This window comes from Mesoplodon mirus, assembly GCF_964341445.2.
Source record: "Mesoplodon mirus genome assembly, chromosome: 10".
NCBI lineage: Eukaryota > Metazoa > Chordata > Mammalia > Artiodactyla > Ziphiidae > Mesoplodon > Mesoplodon mirus.
This window is the reverse complement of record NC_138986.1, coordinates 21,716,758-21,736,987: the sequence shown is the minus strand read 5'-3', so window position 1 is coordinate 21,736,987 and position 20,230 is coordinate 21,716,758. Positions and strand designations below refer to the sequence as shown.

The window sequence follows — 20,230 nt, the reverse complement described above, 5'->3', positions numbered from 1 at the left end:
CATCCCTGAAAGATTGTACCCATTTAGAACTCCCCATTTCTATTACAGTGTTGAAATAAGAATTAAGTAAATGTAAAAGAGTGGGGAGAAATGTAACAGAAAGCTGTAAGTTTCAGAATCAGAATATTTGCTTTCTTTTATACCTTGGGAGGCAAGGCAAATATAATGTCTGTTATCTTTCATATTTAAAAGAAGCTTCTGTGTGAGGACATAAAACATTGTGTAGAAGTCAAGAGGGCTAATTCCAAGACTGACTGATAGCGGAATGTTTACAAGCTTGAGGAATTCACTCTACCTCTCATAGTTATATAGTTATAGTTTGTAAAATGGTGATACAATACCTATCTTAAAGGACTCTTGTGATAGTTAAATAAGATTGTTAAGCACCAGGCAAAGGTCTTGGCACAAAGTAAGTACCTGTGGTTGACCACACTGTTATTGACCAAGGATATAATTTTTGCTGAAGAGCAAGGCTTCGGCCTTCCTCATTTATTGCAACTGTAGATTCGTAAAGTAGCAGAGTTCCCATCAGGTGTCCTGGCTGTTCCGTGAATGAGCAAGGGGCAGAATGCCATGACACCTGTCAGCTGTACTGTCAACATTTTCGATGATCCTGGTTAGGGTTAGCTTAATATGGTTCTCTTTCTTGACTGAGCATACATTTAGCTCCAGCCTTGTTCCAAGCACTGAACCAAGCACTGGTGATTTGAGAATGAATAAAATATAATCTTTGTCCTTGATGGGCTCACAATATAGACAGGAAGTGGTTACCATCTTCTCTAGGTAAAATCCTTCTCTGTACTTTTTTTTTTTTTTTTTTCTTTTTGCGGTATGCGGGCCTCTCACTGTTGTGGCCTCTCCCGTTGCGGAACACAGGCTCCGGATGCGCAGGCCCAGCGGCCATGGCTCACGGGCCCAGCCGCTCCGCGGCATATGGGATCCTCCCAGACCGGGGCACGAACCCGTATCCCCTGCATCGGCAGGCGGACTCTCAACCACTGCGCCACCAGGGAGGCCCCTTCTCTGTACTTTTAGTGAACATTTTTTATGTTCTTCTGTTGAGACATGCACTGGTAGATATTTGGGGGTAAAAGTGAGTAATCAGAAAACCAGGCCCACCCCCTGAGATGGTAAGAATATGATATTACAAGTTAATTAGCAAGCATTGGTAGAAAGAGGATGAGCTTTCTATCAAAAGACCTGGGTTCAGAGTCAGCCAGCAAAACATAACTGATTGAATGACTTTGAGCAGGCCAGGCCACTGTATTCTAAGCAAGAAGACAAAAAGAGTTAAAATTTGATTATTCATTCATTCATTTGGCAAGTATTTATTGAGCACCAGGGAATAACATATACAACAAATCCCAACCTTCAAGGATATCAGATTCTAATGAGAGAAAGGGGAGGATATAAAAAATGTTTCTTGTAAAGAAAAAGAAAAGGCAGAGAAGAGAACTAGGGAGTGTCACTGGGGAGGAGGGGTGGACATTTTAAAGAGAGTTACAGGGAAGGCCTCACTACAAGCTAATGTTTGAATGAAGACAGTAAGTAGTTCAAGGAAACAGCAAGTTTAGAGGCTCCAAAGAGGACAGCACTGGGGCTGGAGCAGGCTGAGGGAGGGGGCCAATGGCAGGAGACAGGGAAGGGCCTTGTGAAACATGCTATTGAGGACTTTGGCTTTTACTGCACATGAGATAGGAATCTTTTGAAGGACTTTGAGCAGAGTGACATGATCTGACTTTTCACAACCTCATTCTGGCTGCTGTGGAGAATAGAGTGGAGAAAGACAGAAAAGCAAGGTGGTCAGATGGGAGCTTTTCCAACAATCTAGGGGAGAGTTGGTGGTGACACGGACCATGGAGGTAGCATTAGAAGTGGTACAAAGTGTCAGACTCTGGAAATGATTTTTTTAAAATAGGGCCATCAGAATTTGCTAATGAATTTTATGAGCAGAGCTTGGGGACTGCGTTACTATGAAGTCAAAGTTGCCATACATGGAGATGAGGATGACTGTGGGAGGAGCATATTTGTTGGGGAACACAAGGAGTTTGATGTTGCACCTGTGAACTTTGAGATGCCTATTTGAAACATTCAAATGGGGATGTTGAATATATAGTTGGACTTCAAGGGGGAGGTCTGGGCTAGAGATGTAAAGGTGGATAGGAGTCCTTATCACAGAGACAGTATTCAAAGTCAGGAGACTAGATCAGATCTCCAAGGTAGTGAACATGGCTGGAAAAGAGAAGCAGTGCAATATCTGAGCCCTGGGGTATGCAGAGTTTAGAGGTTGAGAAGTTTGGGAGGAACTAGCAAAGAGACTGAGAAGGAATATCCAGTGGGAAAGGGGGAAAGGCCAACTTGCATAACAACTACATAAAAGCACATTACATGTTGTAGACTACCACATAGATGATCATTATATTACTATAACACGCTTTTGGAAAAATGCAGTATATCATGATTTTGGGTGCAAAATTTGATTGGGGTATATTTCATGTATAGCCTTTACAACGTGTTCAGTTGTGGTGACTACCAAACACACATGCACACACATTTTTTCTAAATGTTGTCCTCATGACATGAAAAATTTGAAGAATTTTTCTATCAGAGATTGATTCAGGCACAAAGATTATTTGGGAATCACTGGAGCTGGTGACATCCAGCCCTGTGCAGAATGTTTCATGATAATGTTCAAGTAGAAATAGTCATGTCAATCTCTATATTTACTATGTGACTTGGAAAAACACCAAAGGAATTTGGGTCCACAGAGATTATAATATTACTAAAATAGATGTATACATTATTTACAATATGCTTTCAACATTAAGGTAAGACAGACCTGTTGATTGGACTTAAGACAGGGACCAATTTTTCTATATAAAAGACACCTTCCAGAAAATAGTTTGTGTAAACATGCTTTTGTCATGTGAGAGAGCCTTTTCACATGTTGACTCTATTTATTCAATTTAAAGACCTTAGTTTAGTAGCTTGACACATTATGCTAAGTGAAATAAGGCAGTCACAGAAGGACAGATACTGCATGATTCCACTTATACAAGGTATCTAAAATAATCAAATTCATAGAAGAGAGTAGAATGGTGGTTGCTAGGCGGTGGGCAAAGGGGGAAATGAGGAGTTGCTAATCAACGGGTATGAAGTTTCAGTTATGGAAGGTGAATGAATTCTAGAGGCCTTTTTTACAACATTGTGCCGGTAATTAATAATACTGTGTGGTACACTTAAAATTGGTAAGAGGGTAGATCTCATGTTAAGTGTTCTTACTACAATAACATAAAAAATAAAAATGAATTAAACAAAGGAGTTAATTTAGTGGCATAATGCCAAGACCTATCATTTATTGCCTTATGATTTGGTAGTGTTAATAAGTAACTAAATCATAATATCCTATTAAGAGTTTTACAACAAAGAGGGAATTGAGAGACCTAAAGAAAAACATTGCCAATGCCACCCCTATATGGAGCTTCTGGAGAGTGTTCCAAAGAAAGAATTTCCATAGTACTTTCTCTTCATCACTTAGTAACACATTCCTAAGCTCATGTCTGGGAGCATTCTGGCTACCAGAGCAACTTAGATTTTTGCCCATATGTGCTCAATTTAAATATCAAACATGTCATAAACTTTGCCACATATATCTTTAAATCAAAGATTTTTGAAGACAAAGCAATTCAAAAGTATGGAATAATTTTCATAATATGCTGCCCTCTCAAGATGTATCCATCTCTAGAGCGATACTTGACTTATGAGTTAAGTGGAGTAAAATCCACTTCTGCGCATGGGTAACAACCACTAATCCAAAAGCGCACAGGCAGCTGGTCCTGATCATAATAGATGCATATACTGTGGATGGAAGAGAATAGCACTGAAGCACTACGCTTCCTATACCCCCAGAGGAAGGTAGGCTTTGCAAAACTGTGGAGCCTTCACTTAAGATAAAGGGGAAAACAGTTATGTGTTTGCAGTAGCTCTTGAACACTTTGGACTTAGTTATCTAAGTGGCTTATCCCTTCTTCCTCCAGTGTTTGGGATTTGAGGCTTCTACCTAGATAAAGAGTCTTGGGCAGAGGCCTTCGTCCCTACCTGTAAACCCTGTACAGTGAACTGCTTGGTGTGATTAGCACAATCACAGCATAACAAAGGAAAAGAAGGCCACTAAAAATAAAGATTTTTCTGATTCTGCATTTGGGGAAATTTCATTCATAATATTTTGTTGTCACAAAAGTATATTCTGTCCTGGGCTCAAAATCAGTAATGGATTTTTTTTTAAATAGCCAAAGCAGATGTTATATATACTGTACATAAACTTCCTCCTGGTCAATCTATAAATTTGACATAATTTAATGAACACCTGTAGATATGATTTTCAATTCAGTTCTAGCATCTGATGTCAGTCACAATAGAAAAGATGGCTTGATTAGCTGTTATTTGCCCACCATATTTCTACGTGATTTCTTCTAGCATTTACCAGTTTGAAACATCAACCTTCAGCTGCTGCATTCTGATCAAGAGAGTAATTGACTGTAAGTTGAACATCCATGTAATATTTAGAATGAAGCGTATATTTTTTTTTCCTTCAGAATGTGTGAGCATACTACAACTTTACGTTTTCTATGGACTAAATTTTTGTGTCTCCCTCCCCCGAAATTCATGTTGAAATCATAACCCTCGAGGTGATGGTATTAAGAGGTGGAATCTTTGGGGTGATTAGGTCATGATAATGGAGCCCTAGTGAATGAGATTAGTGCCCTTATAAAAGAGACCCCGCAGAGGTCTCTTGACCCTTCTGCCATGTAAGGACGCAGCAAAACCAAATGTAAAATAGATAGCTACTGGGAAGCAGCCACATAGCACAGGGAGATCAGCTCCGTGCTTTGTGACCACCTAGAGGGGTGGGATAGGGAGGGTGGGAGGGAGGGAGACACAAGAGTGAGGAGATATGGGGATATGTATGTGTAGCTGATTCACTTTGTTATAAAGCAGAAACTAACACACCATTGTAAAGCAATTATACTCCAATAAAGATGTTTAATAAATAAATAAATAAATAAATATTTTTTTAAAAAATGATCCTGAAAAATAAAAGAAGACAGCCATCTATGAACCAGAAGGCAGGTCTTTACCAAACACCAAATCTGCCAGCACTTTGATCTTGGACTTCCCAGCTTCCAGAACTGTAAGAAATAAATTTCATAGTTTATAAGCCACCCAGTGTATGATATTTCTATTATAGAGCCCAGATGGACTAAGACAACATTACATAAAGCTTTTCTCCCAAAGATCATTTAACATATCTTCCTTTCCCTTTTTTTCCCTTCCTCCTTCCCTCTCTCCTTCTCTTCCTTCTTTACCTACCGAAGTTGCCATTAAAATATCACTACTAGTTATTTGGAGAAGCTATTAAGGCACTTTCTTAGGATCAACTCCAGTGTGGTCTGCAGCTAGGGCTTTCTCACTAGCAAGTGGTCAAAGGCTGCACTGTTCACATCTTAACTCGTAGAAAGCATAAGTAAGCATTTGATTTTTCTAAAGCCCCGTGGTAATTATTTCAAATAAAGTTATTGTTAATGGTTCTGATTTTTAAAAACTACTTCCAGAAAAATCTTATTTGGAATCACTTAGAAATTTATAAACAGTATTTTTTTTATATACTAAATGTAGTATACTATACCCTGGACAAGACAGTTTTTCATAAAGTTGTTTTTCCCAGCTATCTTTAAGTTTGGTATAAATTTTAGTATGTTTCCTGATATAAAATTAGTATACTTTCTGATTTCTAACCAACAACAGATCATTTTCATTTATTTGTTATTCTGGTGAGGAAATTATTGCTAGCTTTCAAAGTTAATGTACCTTATGAAGCAACATAAAATATGCATTTTCTGTTTTCCGAGTTTTTAGAACTCTTAGGCTGTTTCTCCTTGATTTTATACTTTTAAATTTATTTTGATTTCTTAATGGGTGGTATTGAATTAGAATCTGTCAGGAGAAGTTTCCAGATGAATACTATTTTTAGAAGAACTGTGTATTTTTATGAATACCTGTTGGAACTCCAGAAGATTTTGGATTTTCCTTCGTTATCCCATCCACAATAAAAATGATGAGACTCCCTTTACCCCTTTATGGGGTATGTTCATTATTTTCTTTTGTTCTGTCTGTGTACAGCCTTGGCTACTGATGGGTTTTTACTATTTATTAGCTTTTAAACACACACTTTGTATGTTTATGAGAACAGAAATGTGACAAAGTCAAAAGAAGACGTATTACTTTAATGTAACTGAAAGGAAAAATGCCATTGCTTGTATTTCTATTGCTGCAAGGCACTCAGTTGCTATTCACTGTTTTATAAACATATTTTATATTGATATACTTAATTGATAGGTTTCTAAATTATCTCTGATATTTTTTTAGAACCTATGCTTCTGCGCATTTTGGTTCCAATTTCTTTTTTAATTTCTCTTTGTCCCAGACATTTACAATCAGATCAGTGCATGAAGTTCCCTCCTCATGGTACATTTTTTCTCCTCAACCCCCCTGACTCTTATCATAACCGCCAGGATCTTCTTGCCACGGCCATCCCTGGGTCTCCTGGTCATTGAGAACAGCTTGACCTCTAGCTCATTCTTGGATCACAATCTCCCATCATTCAACGTGTTCACTCCTACCGGACCTGTGACTCGTCCCCCCCACCAAAAAAAAGCTCATGCTGTATCACTCCCCTGTTTTTCTCTAACCACTCTAAACCCTGTGATCTAGCACTTCAGTTATTCAGCTCCGGACACCCTCACTGCCCTAGCCCCTTGTGGGTTTGCCCGGCCGACGCTCATACCCATTAGGTCCGTTTACGTACCCTGTGACTGGGGCACTGAGCACGACTGGAAGCAAATGCAGGTACCCCCCGATTTTCCAGAGCTCACTGTACACCACTTGGCTTTTATGAAAGTACCTGTTTTCCCTAACTGAAAGAAATCCATAGAGGACTTTCACTTTTATGGAAAAAAAAAAAAGATGAAAAGTGGAAAGAACGTTTAGCATTTGTTTTACAGTGAGTTATTATAGATGCTCCTGAGCAGCGAGAATGGCATCGCCAAGCTTCTTCCCATGTAAATACATTCAGTATCACAGCATCAAGCCACCATAGCTTTGAACTGTGTCTGTGAGCATCTGTGCTTTATGTCAGTTTATTTTGTGCATCTGTTAGCAAGATGTGTCCTAAGGTAATTGCTTCTCTGCTTTACCCTTTTCAGCTTATGAGAGGTTCATACGAACACTCTACTTTCGGAGAGCGGGGGACACCTGTAATAAAACAGTGCAGCTCAGTTGAGATATAGATGTGTGATCTCCTTCTTTACAGGGCCCCCAACATTTCCCGGCCATCCTTCTACTGGCCCCAAGTCAGGTCCCCTCTCTTCTCCACTCAACTGTCTTTGCCACTGTCGTTAATCCTGTAATTAGTAAATGTGTGTTAATACTACACCCCAGTTGTTGTGCCAGTCTCTAGGGATACAACATTGAACTAAAACCTAACCCTGCCGCCATGTGCCTACAAGAAAGTCAGGCATTTATAAAACAGCAACACTAATGATGATTTCATTACACTTGAAGCAGGTGGCAAAAAAAATAAAAGGTGACCTGAAATGCATATTGGGGCAGGGAAAAGGGAGACTCTAACTTGCTCTAGGTAGCATTTTATTGTTATTCTTGTCTTTCTTTTCCTTATAGTTTCACCACATGTGTGTCCCTGGTCTAATATTGTGGGGTTTTTTTTTTTCATTTCTTTTAGAACTTTATCTAAATAGTGTGATACTTTTTCAGTCTTTTAAGATTTGCTTTCATTGTTCAGTGTTATGCTTGTGTAATCATCTGTGTTGATATATGTAACTCTAGGTAATTTATTTTCACTGCTGTATTTTATTTTTTTAATACCTCTGTTTATCCATGGTTGGGTCTGTGCACATTTGGGTTGTTTGATTTTTTTTGTCATTATAAACAATTCAGATATGAATAGGAAAGGTATGATAGAGATTGGTTAATTTTCAATATGCATGCAAATTTTAGCTCTGGTCTTTCACTTCAGCCTTCTCTATCGAACACAAGTACCACAAATTAGTAGCAAATTTGACCACTTTGAATGTTGCATCATATTTAAAATGTCACAGTAATATCTCCATCAGTTTTCCTGATATACTATCTATAGAAGGTGGCATAAAATAATTAAATGACCCAAAGTCAAGAGATAGGTCAGACCGTCTATCTGAATAATTAAAAGCAAATGTCCTTCTCTCATTCTTAGCATTTCATTAGAATAACTAAAATCTTGTCAGCAATGCTATTAAATATCAGGGAAGTCGTGGTGAATTAAATGAGATAGCTATTGTCTCTTGGCTCCAAATTCACCCTATAATACCTGCTCTTCCATAACTTTTTAAGCATTTCTCCTTCACATTGAGGATAATGTTTTCAGTAGTAAATACTACATACTACATGGTATGTAGGATAATGTTGAGGATAACGTGAGGATCCTCACATTGAGGATAATGTTGAGCTTTCTCAGTAAAGGGCACTGAGGGAACATTGCAGGAGGATGGGGCTTCACTTACTGCTTCCAGCTGCTGCCCCAGTGGTCAGCTGTGTGGGTGGAAGGACATTTAGTATCGTTCTGCCCCAGCCACAGGCAGGGAACGTGCAGTCCCTGCAGCTCTTCCAACAAGAGCACCACCTGCACCAGGTCTCCTGCCCACAGTGGTCACTCAACTCTTGTGCACCTGCCCATCAGCAGAGGCCCCCTTTACCTGGGAAGGCTGCTTCTTGGTGGAGAATTTCTCCACCATCCAACTGGCTGCAAACACACCTTCTCTAGTGAGGTCTGAAGCCCATCCTTGGGGAGGGGGCTTCTTCCAAGTTCTTCTTTCCTTGGGTACTCTCCCTGAGCCCTGGGGCACCCTCTAGCATTCTCTTACATCTAATACTTACTCTCCTATGATAGCCTAATCATTCTTTATATTAAACTTACCCTACTTAAAAAAAATCAATGAAAAATCTAAAACCTAGCATAAATGTACACATCCAGTGTTCTAAATGTCACCAGTTTTTAAAGTACAAGAAAATCGTATTACAATTTAGTTATGACTCAAAATTATGTCCATTAAGTTACAGTTGACCCTTGAATAATGTAGGAGTTAGGGACGCTGACCCCCATGCAATAGAAACACCCATGTATAGCTTTATAGTCAGCCCTTTGTATCCAAGGTTCCTCATCTCTGGGTTCACCCAACTGCAGACCATGTAGTATGTAGTATTTACTACTGAAAAAAATCCGTGTATAAATGGACTCGGGCAGTTCAAACCCATGTTGTTCAAGGGTCAACTATTTTAAAGCTATAAGAATAGGTTGTTTCTCAATAGAAACATAAGGTGATAACTTTGTGAAGAAAGTAATGGTCGTATTTACTTTGTTACCTAAGTAATTTGAGAACTGTAATGTATTTCTTAGTTTCCTAATGTAATAAATAACAGTACCATTTCTAACTTTTTAAAATTTCATACTCGTCTGAAGGACAGAAGCATATACCTAAAACTCCAGTCTGATTCCATGTTGTATACTCTAGGTACCAGGAGACATACATAAGACCATTCATAGATATATGCATCCTCAACTTTACTAGATAATGCCATTATTTTCCAAAGTGATTGAACCAAAATATACTCCCTCTAGCATTGCTCCACATCGACTTCCACAATTGATATTATCAGACTTTCCTGTATCATTAATGTAATTATAAAATGTCTTAGGGATCTTTCATTTTTTCTGAGATTTTACATTGGCACTTGAGTTGATTGGTGGTAGGACCCTTCCAGCACTAGCTTCATACTTTCTCAAACTATAAGAACCCTGGGATTTTCTAAATACTCTTAATCTAGAGGTAAAATATTATGGAGTCATCAATAACTAGTTTCTCCATTTCTAGGAGAATAGAAATGAAAAGAATGGGTCATCTTATACCTTTTAGGCGCTGCACCAGTAAACTTCAAAATGATATATTAAACAAATTAATGTGGTAGAACAATGGCCAGTTTGAGTTAAAAATAGAAAATATTATCTGTTAGGGAGTGAGACCTTTCAGAGCCCATCCAGAAGCTTTGTGTGGAAGACCCTGTTTCTGAAGGCAGAAGGCAGCATCTAGAAACAGGGAACTGCTTTCATAAGTATTTTAACCATTCAGTTCCCTGCCAAGTATTTATCTACAATTATGCAGACATAGTCTTTATGTAGACTCAATGTTAGACCAAAATCAATAGATTCATAAATATTAAAATAGAAACGTCTATGGACAGGGGCCATGTTTTTCTAATCGACTTTATTATACAACTTTACCTGCAGATGTATATGCTCTTAATACATATAGTTTAGTTTGTTATATATAGATTGTGCATGGGTTATGATTCTATGTCAACTTATCACTTAAGATCTGATTTGGTCTTAATTCAGGTCCTTTTTTATTTAGGTTTCAGATTTATCTAACTCTTTAACTAATGATTATGTTTGGTGCTTAAATCATCTTCTGCTGCAGTAAATTGTTACCACAAGTAAAAATTTAGTCAGATAAAATAGATTTTACAGTGTTAGAAAATTTAATGCACTTCAGAACAGATTTGTGTTATTAAAGTTACAACATCTTTTTCTTTAAATAACTGTCCACCACTGTTACTGTGCATTTAGCAAACGCAGGTGCCACTAAGTTAGAGGTTAGACACTTCTAAGTACATTCACGTTTGCCGCACAACATACAGTCGTTTAATAGTCTGCGTTAGTAGTTTACTAAGTGTTTTGTATGTAGTAATCAATAAGTGTTTGTTAAATAAATCAATGGTGTGTTTAATTCAGTATTTGAAAGGATTCATGCTAATACTAATAGTTGAAAAAACTCTTTAAGCCTATAAAAGTTTTGAATATCTTCTAATGTCAGCGTAGCACCATGAAAACACCCGAGGGGAATTTTCTGTCATATTTGCAGATTAAAATGGAATCTCTGGAAAGATCCCTGCAGTGCTGTTATCAGGATGGTGCTGGACCATAGCATGATTGCACCCATCACTTTGTGAAGCACATCCAAATGTTTTCTTTAGATGACTGTTCTCCTTGCTTAGATATTGGAAATGATTCTGGGATATTGTAACGAATTTTGTGGAAAAGCTTTCCTTTCCAAAGCTGCTTATCTAAGTGCATTATTTCTGACTGAAAAGCTTATTTTTCTTTCTGTCTGTCTAAATGGATTGCTAGCCAGTGGTGACTTATGGCTGACTTCATCGATTTTCAGTAATGAGATAGAGCAGTATGAGGTAAATGTCTGTGTACATGGGCAAGGACTCTAAATCACATTCTGAAAACCACGGGCTTGATGATGCAATGAGTCCATCTCCTCAGAAATGTTTGTGGTGAAGATTCCTTGAAAATGCTTGGGCTTAAAGCATATCACTTCAATGGTGGATTTAGAAGAATAAAGTTACAGTCATTAGAGTGAGAGAACCATATTGTCTTGTTCAGGCTAACTCTCTCCAAGGGTGGTAATGGAAAATTCACCAGGCAGTACATCTGATGGGTATAGTCTCAGTGGATGGAGGCAGAGAGAACTTGTGGTACTTTTAAATGCATTTATTTCTCTACAGAGTAACATTCAAACATGTAACTGATCATGGCTTCCTTGTAACTGATGGACTCTATACTGTAGAATTGCCACAGATGTTCTGATGTCTCAGGCAAGGAAGGCACTGGAAGCAAATGCAAAAGAATCCTTACAGAATTCACTCATCTGATTTCATACTGAGTCACTACCCCTTGGTGTCGAAATACGTTTGGGCTTCACTCTTGATCTTGATAATAAGAAGGAGTTGTGCACTATTAAAAAGTAAGGCATTTGTGGAAGGGAGGGGGAGTCCCTTAGAAGACTGGGTGTTATGGTATTGCTATTTTGTAGCTCTTGTATTCTTTCAACATGGTGTTTAACTCCTTCAGTCAAATTCACTCTTCATTGAACACACAAATTGCCATGGATTGCTTTTACGCAAGAACTGCATTGAAATTTTTATGAACTGAAAATAAAATAACTTTATGCTATACAGTACCACATGATATATGACTGTGTGAGATACAGGAAGACCTCCAACTCACACCATTTTTCCAAATGTGTTATTCAACCTTCTGCATAGGAGAAATTACACAGATACAAGACATCCATGTATGTTACATGGGCATGAGTCACCTTTCTTTTCTTATCTTTTTTTTCTTCCTTCCTCTCTCTCTCTCTCTCTCTCTCTCTCTCTCTATTTTTCTTTCTATTCTACTATTCTTTCCTAGGTTACATGTACATTTACTGTACATAATATTGTACACCAATTACAAGAGTTTAGATAGATTTTTCATTTCTTCTGTATCATCTCCCCTTTAATTCATACTCTGTCCTCATACAGAAGACTCCTCTAGGCCTTGCCTTATGACACCTATAAATCTCACTGCCTTCTTCCCATCTGTTCTCTCCACAGTTTTCCTTCATTCCATGATCCACGTCACTCCAATTTTATTGCCACCTCTCAGAGTTCTGCCTTCTTGTTTCCTCTGTCTGCCGTATCTAAAGTTAACTTTAAAATAAGCAAACTCTTCAAAACAAACACTGTGGTACTCTTTGCGTTAATCTTATGAAAGTACAATATAATCAAAACGCAGTTCATGATAGATACAAGTTACTGGAAATCTTACTCCCAAAGGTCAAGACAGCTGTACTGTCTTTAAAAATTCATACAAATAGTGATTCCATTTCTTATTTAAGGTGCTGCTTTTCTTATTTTGGTGCGTCCTTGGTTCTTGACTGAGTTTGGCCAATTAGGCTGAAATATAAAAATTAGCAACTGAAGTAATGACATAACTTGATATATAGACTGTAGCTTTGGTACAATTACATATAAATGAGAATATCGAAGATGACCTAGTGAAATGAAGTAAAACCCACTCTGGATAAACTATATCATATATGTTTTTTTTTTTTCCGTACGCGGGCCTCTCACTGTTGTGGCCTCTCCCGTTGCGGAGCACAGGCTCCGGATGCGCAGGCTCAGCGGCCATGGCTCACGGGCCCAGCCGCTCCGCGGCATATGGGATCCTCCCAGACCGGGGCACGAACCCGTATCCCCTGCATCGGCAGGCGGACTCTCAACCACTGTGCCACCAGGGAGGCCCTGGATAAACTATATCATATATGTTTGGGAGTAAATGTTAGAAATTTAATGAATTTGCCCTCTAGTACAAACAGAATTGTAATAGTTTAGTGCATTCCAAAGAAAAAAGGAAAATAATATTAAATTAATTTAATAAAAACAACTCATGTAAAAGAGATAAAGATATGAATGGAATTTTGGTACATTTACACACTTGTGGAAATGAACCTAAACCTAAAATGACTCAGTAAACAAGTTGTGATTTCTGACAGGGAGAATTGAGGGGGCGGAGAGAAGATGCAGAGCGAATTAAACAGTAGAGAACATTCTAGAGGAGCAAATGCTAGAATGACTCAAAAATATCCTGGGATTTTTTTTTTTCATTCTGATAGATTTCTATTTATATTTCTTGGAGAGATATGGTACATTTGACCACTTCATTTCTACACATGATGATACAAAATAATAAGAGCAACCACCTGCTAAGAACTCAAAGCCAGATGGTGTATATGTGTGTCATGCTGGGTTGATGGTTTGGAAATGCCAGCTCTGCAGAATGGCTGGAGCCAAATAATGCTTCAAGGTAATCCTACATAAGATTCACTTGTGCATCTCCATGTGACTTTTACATTCCTAACTTAATGAATTTTAAGTTACAATGGACAACATGTTATATCTAGGCAATAGAGTAAAATGTCTCTGATTTTTTAGCTGTCAGCTCAAATCAAATTTTAACAAAGTAGCAGAAATCTAAAATGTTTTAACAGTTTTGGCTAACTGCTTCTTAAACTAGCAAATAACCAAAAGTCAATCCTTGCTTCTCTGCAGGGGATGATGGCCTGTTCCATAATTTTTAGGTATTACATTTTGAAGATTAGCCAGTGTAAGTTAAAAAAACAAAAACAAACAAACAAAAAACAACCCTAACAAAACCCAACAATTCTCTCTCTGTCTCCTGATGTTTGGAAATCAGGTGAAAATTGTTTTTGGTACCTCCTTTCTTTGATTTCCACATACTCACTTTGGGGAAGTCTTCCACAGCAGTTCAGGCATGGCAGCCATACTGTGGTCGTAAGCAGGGGAGAGCCAGTGGAGAGACCTACAGACAGTGACAGGGTAGCCACCAGGTAATAGTGAGGGGACTGCTGTGTTAGATGACACCAGTGGATAAAAGAGTAAGAAAAGGAATCAGCTGTAGAGAAGTATAAGATTTCATAATACCATTAATCTTCTAAATTTGGCAAAATGTTGTTTAGACTCTTACATTTATATTTGCAGAACTTCTTTTGTTCTTCTCTTCTAGAATATGAGATGGTTTCTCCCCTTTCACTTGCATTTTAAGTCTTCATAAAAGTATCTGTTTCCCAAGAACCAGTGAATCATTTATTTATTTAACAAACACTTATTGAGTAATTTAAACCCTTCTTAAATAAGTTTTTGCTTCCTCTGCTTTGAGGCTCAGCTATGGTATTACATATTTAAGATCATTATGCCTTCTTAGTGAATTGATCCCTTTATCATTATGAAATGTTCTTTTTTATTTCTGGTAATATTCTTTATCTTGAAACCTACTTTTTGATATTAGTATAGCTAATTTGATATTAGTATAGCTATTCCAATGGTGTCAATATGCAGCATTTTTTGTTTCCTTTTTTGTTTGTTTAGTGTTTTGTTGTGAGAATGAAAAATTGATGTGTGCTTAGAATTCCATTGTGTGACTATAGCATGCTTTATTTATCTAGTCAACTATTAAGAGATATTTAGATTGTGTCATTTTTCTGAAGCAATGAATGTTAAAATTAACTTTCATGTAAATGTGACTTCATAGTGAAGTCACTAGATAAAAGAGTATATGCATCTTTAAATTACTAGATACTGCCAATTGTTCTTCAGAATGGTTTTCCCAATTTGCACTCCCACCATAAGGATTCTGGTTATTCTCCATCCTTATGATACTTGGTACTCTCAGAATTAAATTGTGAGTAGTTACATGGATGAGAAATGCTATCTAAATTTGCATTTCCCTGGTTATTGATCAGGTAGGACACCTTTTAATATGTTCACTGCCAGATTGTCATAAAGATTATTATTCCCCAGTATGGCCACTCCAATTTCTCAACCCCCATTAGGGTTGACATAAAGATCTAACATCTAAAGTCGTAAGATGTGCTATGGAAAATTTTTCCAAGTAGGAAATTATTCTCTGAGTCATTTAAATCATTTCTGGTCATCACAGCATGATTCTTGACAACACTTTAATTGTGCCATGCTCAACGTGGCAGTCTTAACTTCTCCTCTGGTTTTTCTGGTTGTAGAAAAGCAAGAACCCTTAAGTCATTGAAGGCAAAAGATAGGCTAAATTATGAAGAAGAATAGAACATTACTCTGACTGTAATAAGAATGACTAATTCTTAAGAATAGTCATAAGAATGACTAATAATAGCAGGATTTGTTGAGTTCAGAAGAGCCTGGTGTATCATACGTAAAAAATACTGCAGGATTTTTGTTTATTTGACTAAACCTGGTGGTGGAACCTCCATTACTGGGAATTTTCAAAGTGGCTAAGATAAGAGTTTAACAATCTGAGTATGTCAGTGCTTTGCTGAGGGTAATTTTGAGGGTTCTTCTTCCCTTTGTTCTGTGCCTCAGTAAGAAACAGAGCTTTCACAGATTTGTTCCACTGCCAAGATGGTAATTCACTAAAAAATTTATTTTGTTATGTTTGCTAAACATAATGAGTAAAATTGTATCTTTTACAAATAAATCATCAGTAAATTATTTCTTGTAAATGAAATCAGAAAAATTCCCCTGAATCTATTCTTGGTGCTAAATGGGTATGACTTGGAGCCTAGGGAATATATTTTCTGCCCTTTCCATAATTTGACTTATCATCTGCCAAGCTGTATTACAGTATGCTGCCTGACTTCACTCGAGGCTAGGGATCATCAATACTTTTACCCCCACTTTAGGAATTTCACAGATAACTGGGCTCTAGCGTTTCAATGTTCTCTCTCTGTGATAGTCCAAGTAAACATAGCTGATGTCAGTAATTCAATTTGTAATTGATTGGGGAATGTACAAGTGGTTGTTGTACATTTTGGGGGGAAATGGTGTGGGCATCTAAGTTTACATTACTTTGGACAGATTTTATTTCATAAAGATTGAAAACCTGAGAAGGAGGTCATTTAGTTCAAGTTTGACAACAGAAAATTGCTCCATTTCAGTCTTGATTATTGCATTCAGTTGATTTCTCTATGACTCAAGGACTAGAAGCTTTCTACCACTTCCTTTGGTAGAAAACATTTTGACTCTAAGAGATTAACTCATAGGAAGGTTTCTTCACATTCAGACTAAATTGTCTCATTTATTATTGATCTTTTAAAAAATTTATTTATTTTATTTATTTATTTTTGGCTGTGTTGGGTCTTTGTTGCTGCATGCGGGCTTTCTGTAGTTGCAGCGAGCCGGGGCTACTGTTCGTTGCGGTGCACAGCCTTCTCATTGTGGTGGCATCTCTTGTGTGGAGCACGGGCTCTAGGTGCATGGGCTTCAGTAGTTGTGGCACGTGAGCTCAGTAGTTGTGGCTCGCGGGCTCTAGCATGCAGGCTCAGTAGTTGTGGCGCACGGGCTTAGTTGCTCTGCAGCATGTGAGATCTTCCCGGATCAGGGGTCGAACCTGTGTCCCCTGCATTGGCAGGCGGAGTCTTAACCACTGCGCCAGCAGGGAAGCCCTATTGATCTTTTTAAAGTCTTTTTCTTTGCACTTTTTAGATGTTTGTTAAATCACACTAGTCAATATTACTAAACCACAGATGTGATGTTTTAAAATAAGGGACATGTCATTTGAGAACTGATACTGCTTTCTGTCCATGCATGTTTTGCATTTGTCCTTAGGTGTGCAAAAATGGAAGCAGTGTTTTTAAGATGAATTTTCTCACCTATGATAGCAAGTTGTAAATGTCTGACTCTTTTTCTATTTGCAGGGCTAGCTCTTAAAATGTGCTTCTGATCCTCTTTTACCCTGTGTCATGTTGCAAAGGTGTGGCTAGTTTGCTGTCCTACAGCTTGGGTTTCTTTCGATCTTATTGACTAATACCAATCATTGTCTCCCTCCAGGTTATTCAAGCTGTCTTTTTTGGCATCTGTGTGCTGACTGATCTTTCCAGTCTTCTGACTAGAGGAAGTGGAAGCCAAGAACAAGAGAGACAGCTCAAGAAGCTCATCTCTCTCCGGGACTGGATGCTGGCTGTATTGGCCTTTCCTGTTGGGATTGTGAGTATGATGTCAAAAAGCATTTAACCACAAAAGAAACTTGGGTCTTATATCAGACTCCTAAGAGAGAAAAAAGGGCTCATTATAGGCTTCCGTATTGGGGCTGCCATAACAAAGCACCACAGACTGAGTAGCTTAAACAGCAGAAATTTATTTTCTCACGGTTCTGGAGGCTGGAAGTCTGAGATCCAGGTGTCTGCAGGGTTGATTGCTTCTGAGGCCTCTCTCCTTGGCTTGTAAAGGGCCTCCTTCTCCTTGTGTCTTCACATGCTTTTCCCTCTGTGTGTATCCCTCTCCCAATCTCCCCTTCTTAAAAGGACACGAGTTATACTGACCAGAGCCCCTCAACGAACTCATTCAATCTCAATTGCCTCATTAAAGACCCTGCCTCCAAATGCGGTCACATTCCGAGACACTAGGAGTTAGGACTTCAATGTGTGAATTTTAGGGGGACACAGTTCAACCCATAACCGTTTCTTAAGCAGCCCAAACTTGAAATGTATGTTCCGTGGGTCTGTGACCATTCTGGTATTTTTGAACTTGGGAGAGGAAGTCAGTATTAGCTCATACTTCTTCACTTACCCAACGGTGCCATTAGCTAATATCACTTAAGTAAATGCTGCTTAATGTTTGGGTCTGCTCTGGCTTCGTTGATTGTCATTGTTTTCAGTTAGATTCCCTCCTTAGCTTAACTTCCTTTACAGATCTGTTAATCATCCATTGTCTGTACATAAACCAAGTTTCTTTAAAGGGCTGGGACCCCATGAGATTCTATAGATTTTAACCTGTGTATAGCCAGGAGAAGAATGAGAGAATGCTTGTAAATTGTGAGAACAATTAAGAGTGTGTTATCTAATTCAAATTCAGAACTTTCATTGGCCACCTGATTTCTGGGAAAAATAGAAACCCATGTACCAAGTCCAAGGGCCTCTGTAGGCGGAGTCAGAAAGTTGTTTTTTAAATCCTTCCAGGACTTCCCTGGTAGCTCAGTGATTTAAGAATCTGCCTGTCAGTGCAGGGGACACGGGTTTGATCCCTGGTCCGGTAAGATCCCACATGCCGCAGAGCAACTAAGCCCATGCACCACAACTACTGAGCCTGCACTGTGGATCCTGAGAGCCACAACTGCCGAGCCCATGTGCCACAACTACTGAAGCCCATGCACTCTAGGGCCCATGTGCTGCAACTACTGAGCCCACATGCTGCAACTACTGAAGCCCATGTGCCTAGAGCCCATGCTCTACAAGAGAAGCCACCAAAATGAGAAGCCCGTGCACTGCAACTAGAGAAAGCCCGCACACAACAACAAATACCCAACTCAGCCCAAAAAAAAATCCTTCCAATGACTCTTATTTATACCTGGCAGAAACCTCTACGTGCTTGTTCTAAGACCAGTCAGTGGACACCCAGACTATCACTGAATTGCTTTTTCTATGTACTGAGTTGTGTTTTCCTGGATGAAGTAACCCTCAGCTCTTGACAACAACACAAGGAGAGTAGTATAATCTGATCACACTTCTCTGTTCATTTCTCATCCTTACCCTCTGAAAACCTAGATAGATGCTCAGATTGAAGCCATCTACCAAATCTCTCAAACTCTGTTGCTTAACATAACAGAGTTAAATGCTTCACATAATATATTTGATATTTCCTTCTCTGGACTTGCCTTATAAAATGCAAACACCTTCTATCAGAATACTCATCTGAGAGGAAATTTCCATTGGTATAAACTGTAAAGACTAAACTTTCTGCATGAAAGAATTATCTAGAAAATCCAAGCCTGTATATTTTCTGTTACTTTTTACTGGCTTACTCCCTTGGAATTTTTTTCTTCTTCTTCTTTTTTTTTTTTTTTTTTTTTTTAGTTGCAGCATGCAGGGTCTTTTAGTTGTGGCATGCAAACTCTTAGTTGCAGCCTGTGGGATCTAGTTCCCTGACCAGGGATTGAACCTGGGCCCCCTGCATTGGGAGCGTGGAGTCATAGCCACTGGACCGCCAGCGAAGTCCCCTTACTCCCTTGGAATTTCCATAGGCATGTCACTGACTCTGGAAGTCTTCCTTGGCTAGATGGAATATAATAATAACACAATACAAAGGTAAATAGGAATACAATATTAACCATTTCTCTCAGCTCTGCCTCCGCTTCTGTTATGTGGTGTCAAACTGTGTCTCTGTGAGCTTAAGTTGTATGTCTTGCCACTCTCACCAAAGGCTCATTGCATATGCCCTTTAGACATTTATAACATTACTTTAGCCAAAAACTTTTTGCTCCTGCTTGAGACTTGAGATTCTTGTCAGCTTTCAGTATCCTTCCTGAATTTAGCCCGTGTATGTATGCTTCATGGTTTGTAAAAGAATGGGAGCCTTTTTTGTTTGCTTGTTTGTTTGATTACATCTGATATTTTCCTTTGTGCTTCACAATTTTTGTTGTTTTCTATGTGTTTTAGAAGAGGGAAGAGAAGTCATAATGCCTTTAATTTCACCCCCCTTTTTAAGCCAGAAATCATAATATTATATTTTCATTACATAATGTACCTTTCCTAGCTGATGAGCTTCACAGAAGAATTTAAAGAACAAATAATGAATCAGAGATGTGCAGTTTCAATGATTTCTTTAACTCTTATTTTTTTCTTGCCCACTGGTATTTTATAGTCAATATTTATGTTTTTCATAAATTTCCCTGTTATTATGAGTCATTTTCCCTTTTACAGTCACTGGCCTTTTATTTTTCCTG

The 20,230-nt window shown here is 38.4% G+C and overlaps 1 protein-coding gene across 6 annotated transcripts in view; it reads left to right on the top strand.

Moving 5' to 3' along the window:
- The window catches only part of AIG1 (androgen induced 1), a 236,382-nt gene that overhangs the window by 48,065 nt on the left and 168,087 nt on the right, over positions 1-20,230 (top strand). For 5 of the 6 annotated variants that reach the window (XM_082634075.1, XM_082634074.1, XM_082634076.1 and 2 more), the window contains exon 2: positions 17,341-17,496. In XM_082634075.1, coding sequence (XP_082490201.1) covers positions 17,341-17,496 — 156 coding nt within the window. Of the gene's footprint in view, positions 1-17,340; positions 17,497-20,230 lie in introns of those variants that run through there. The other variant, XM_082634079.1, reaches the window with a different exon arrangement.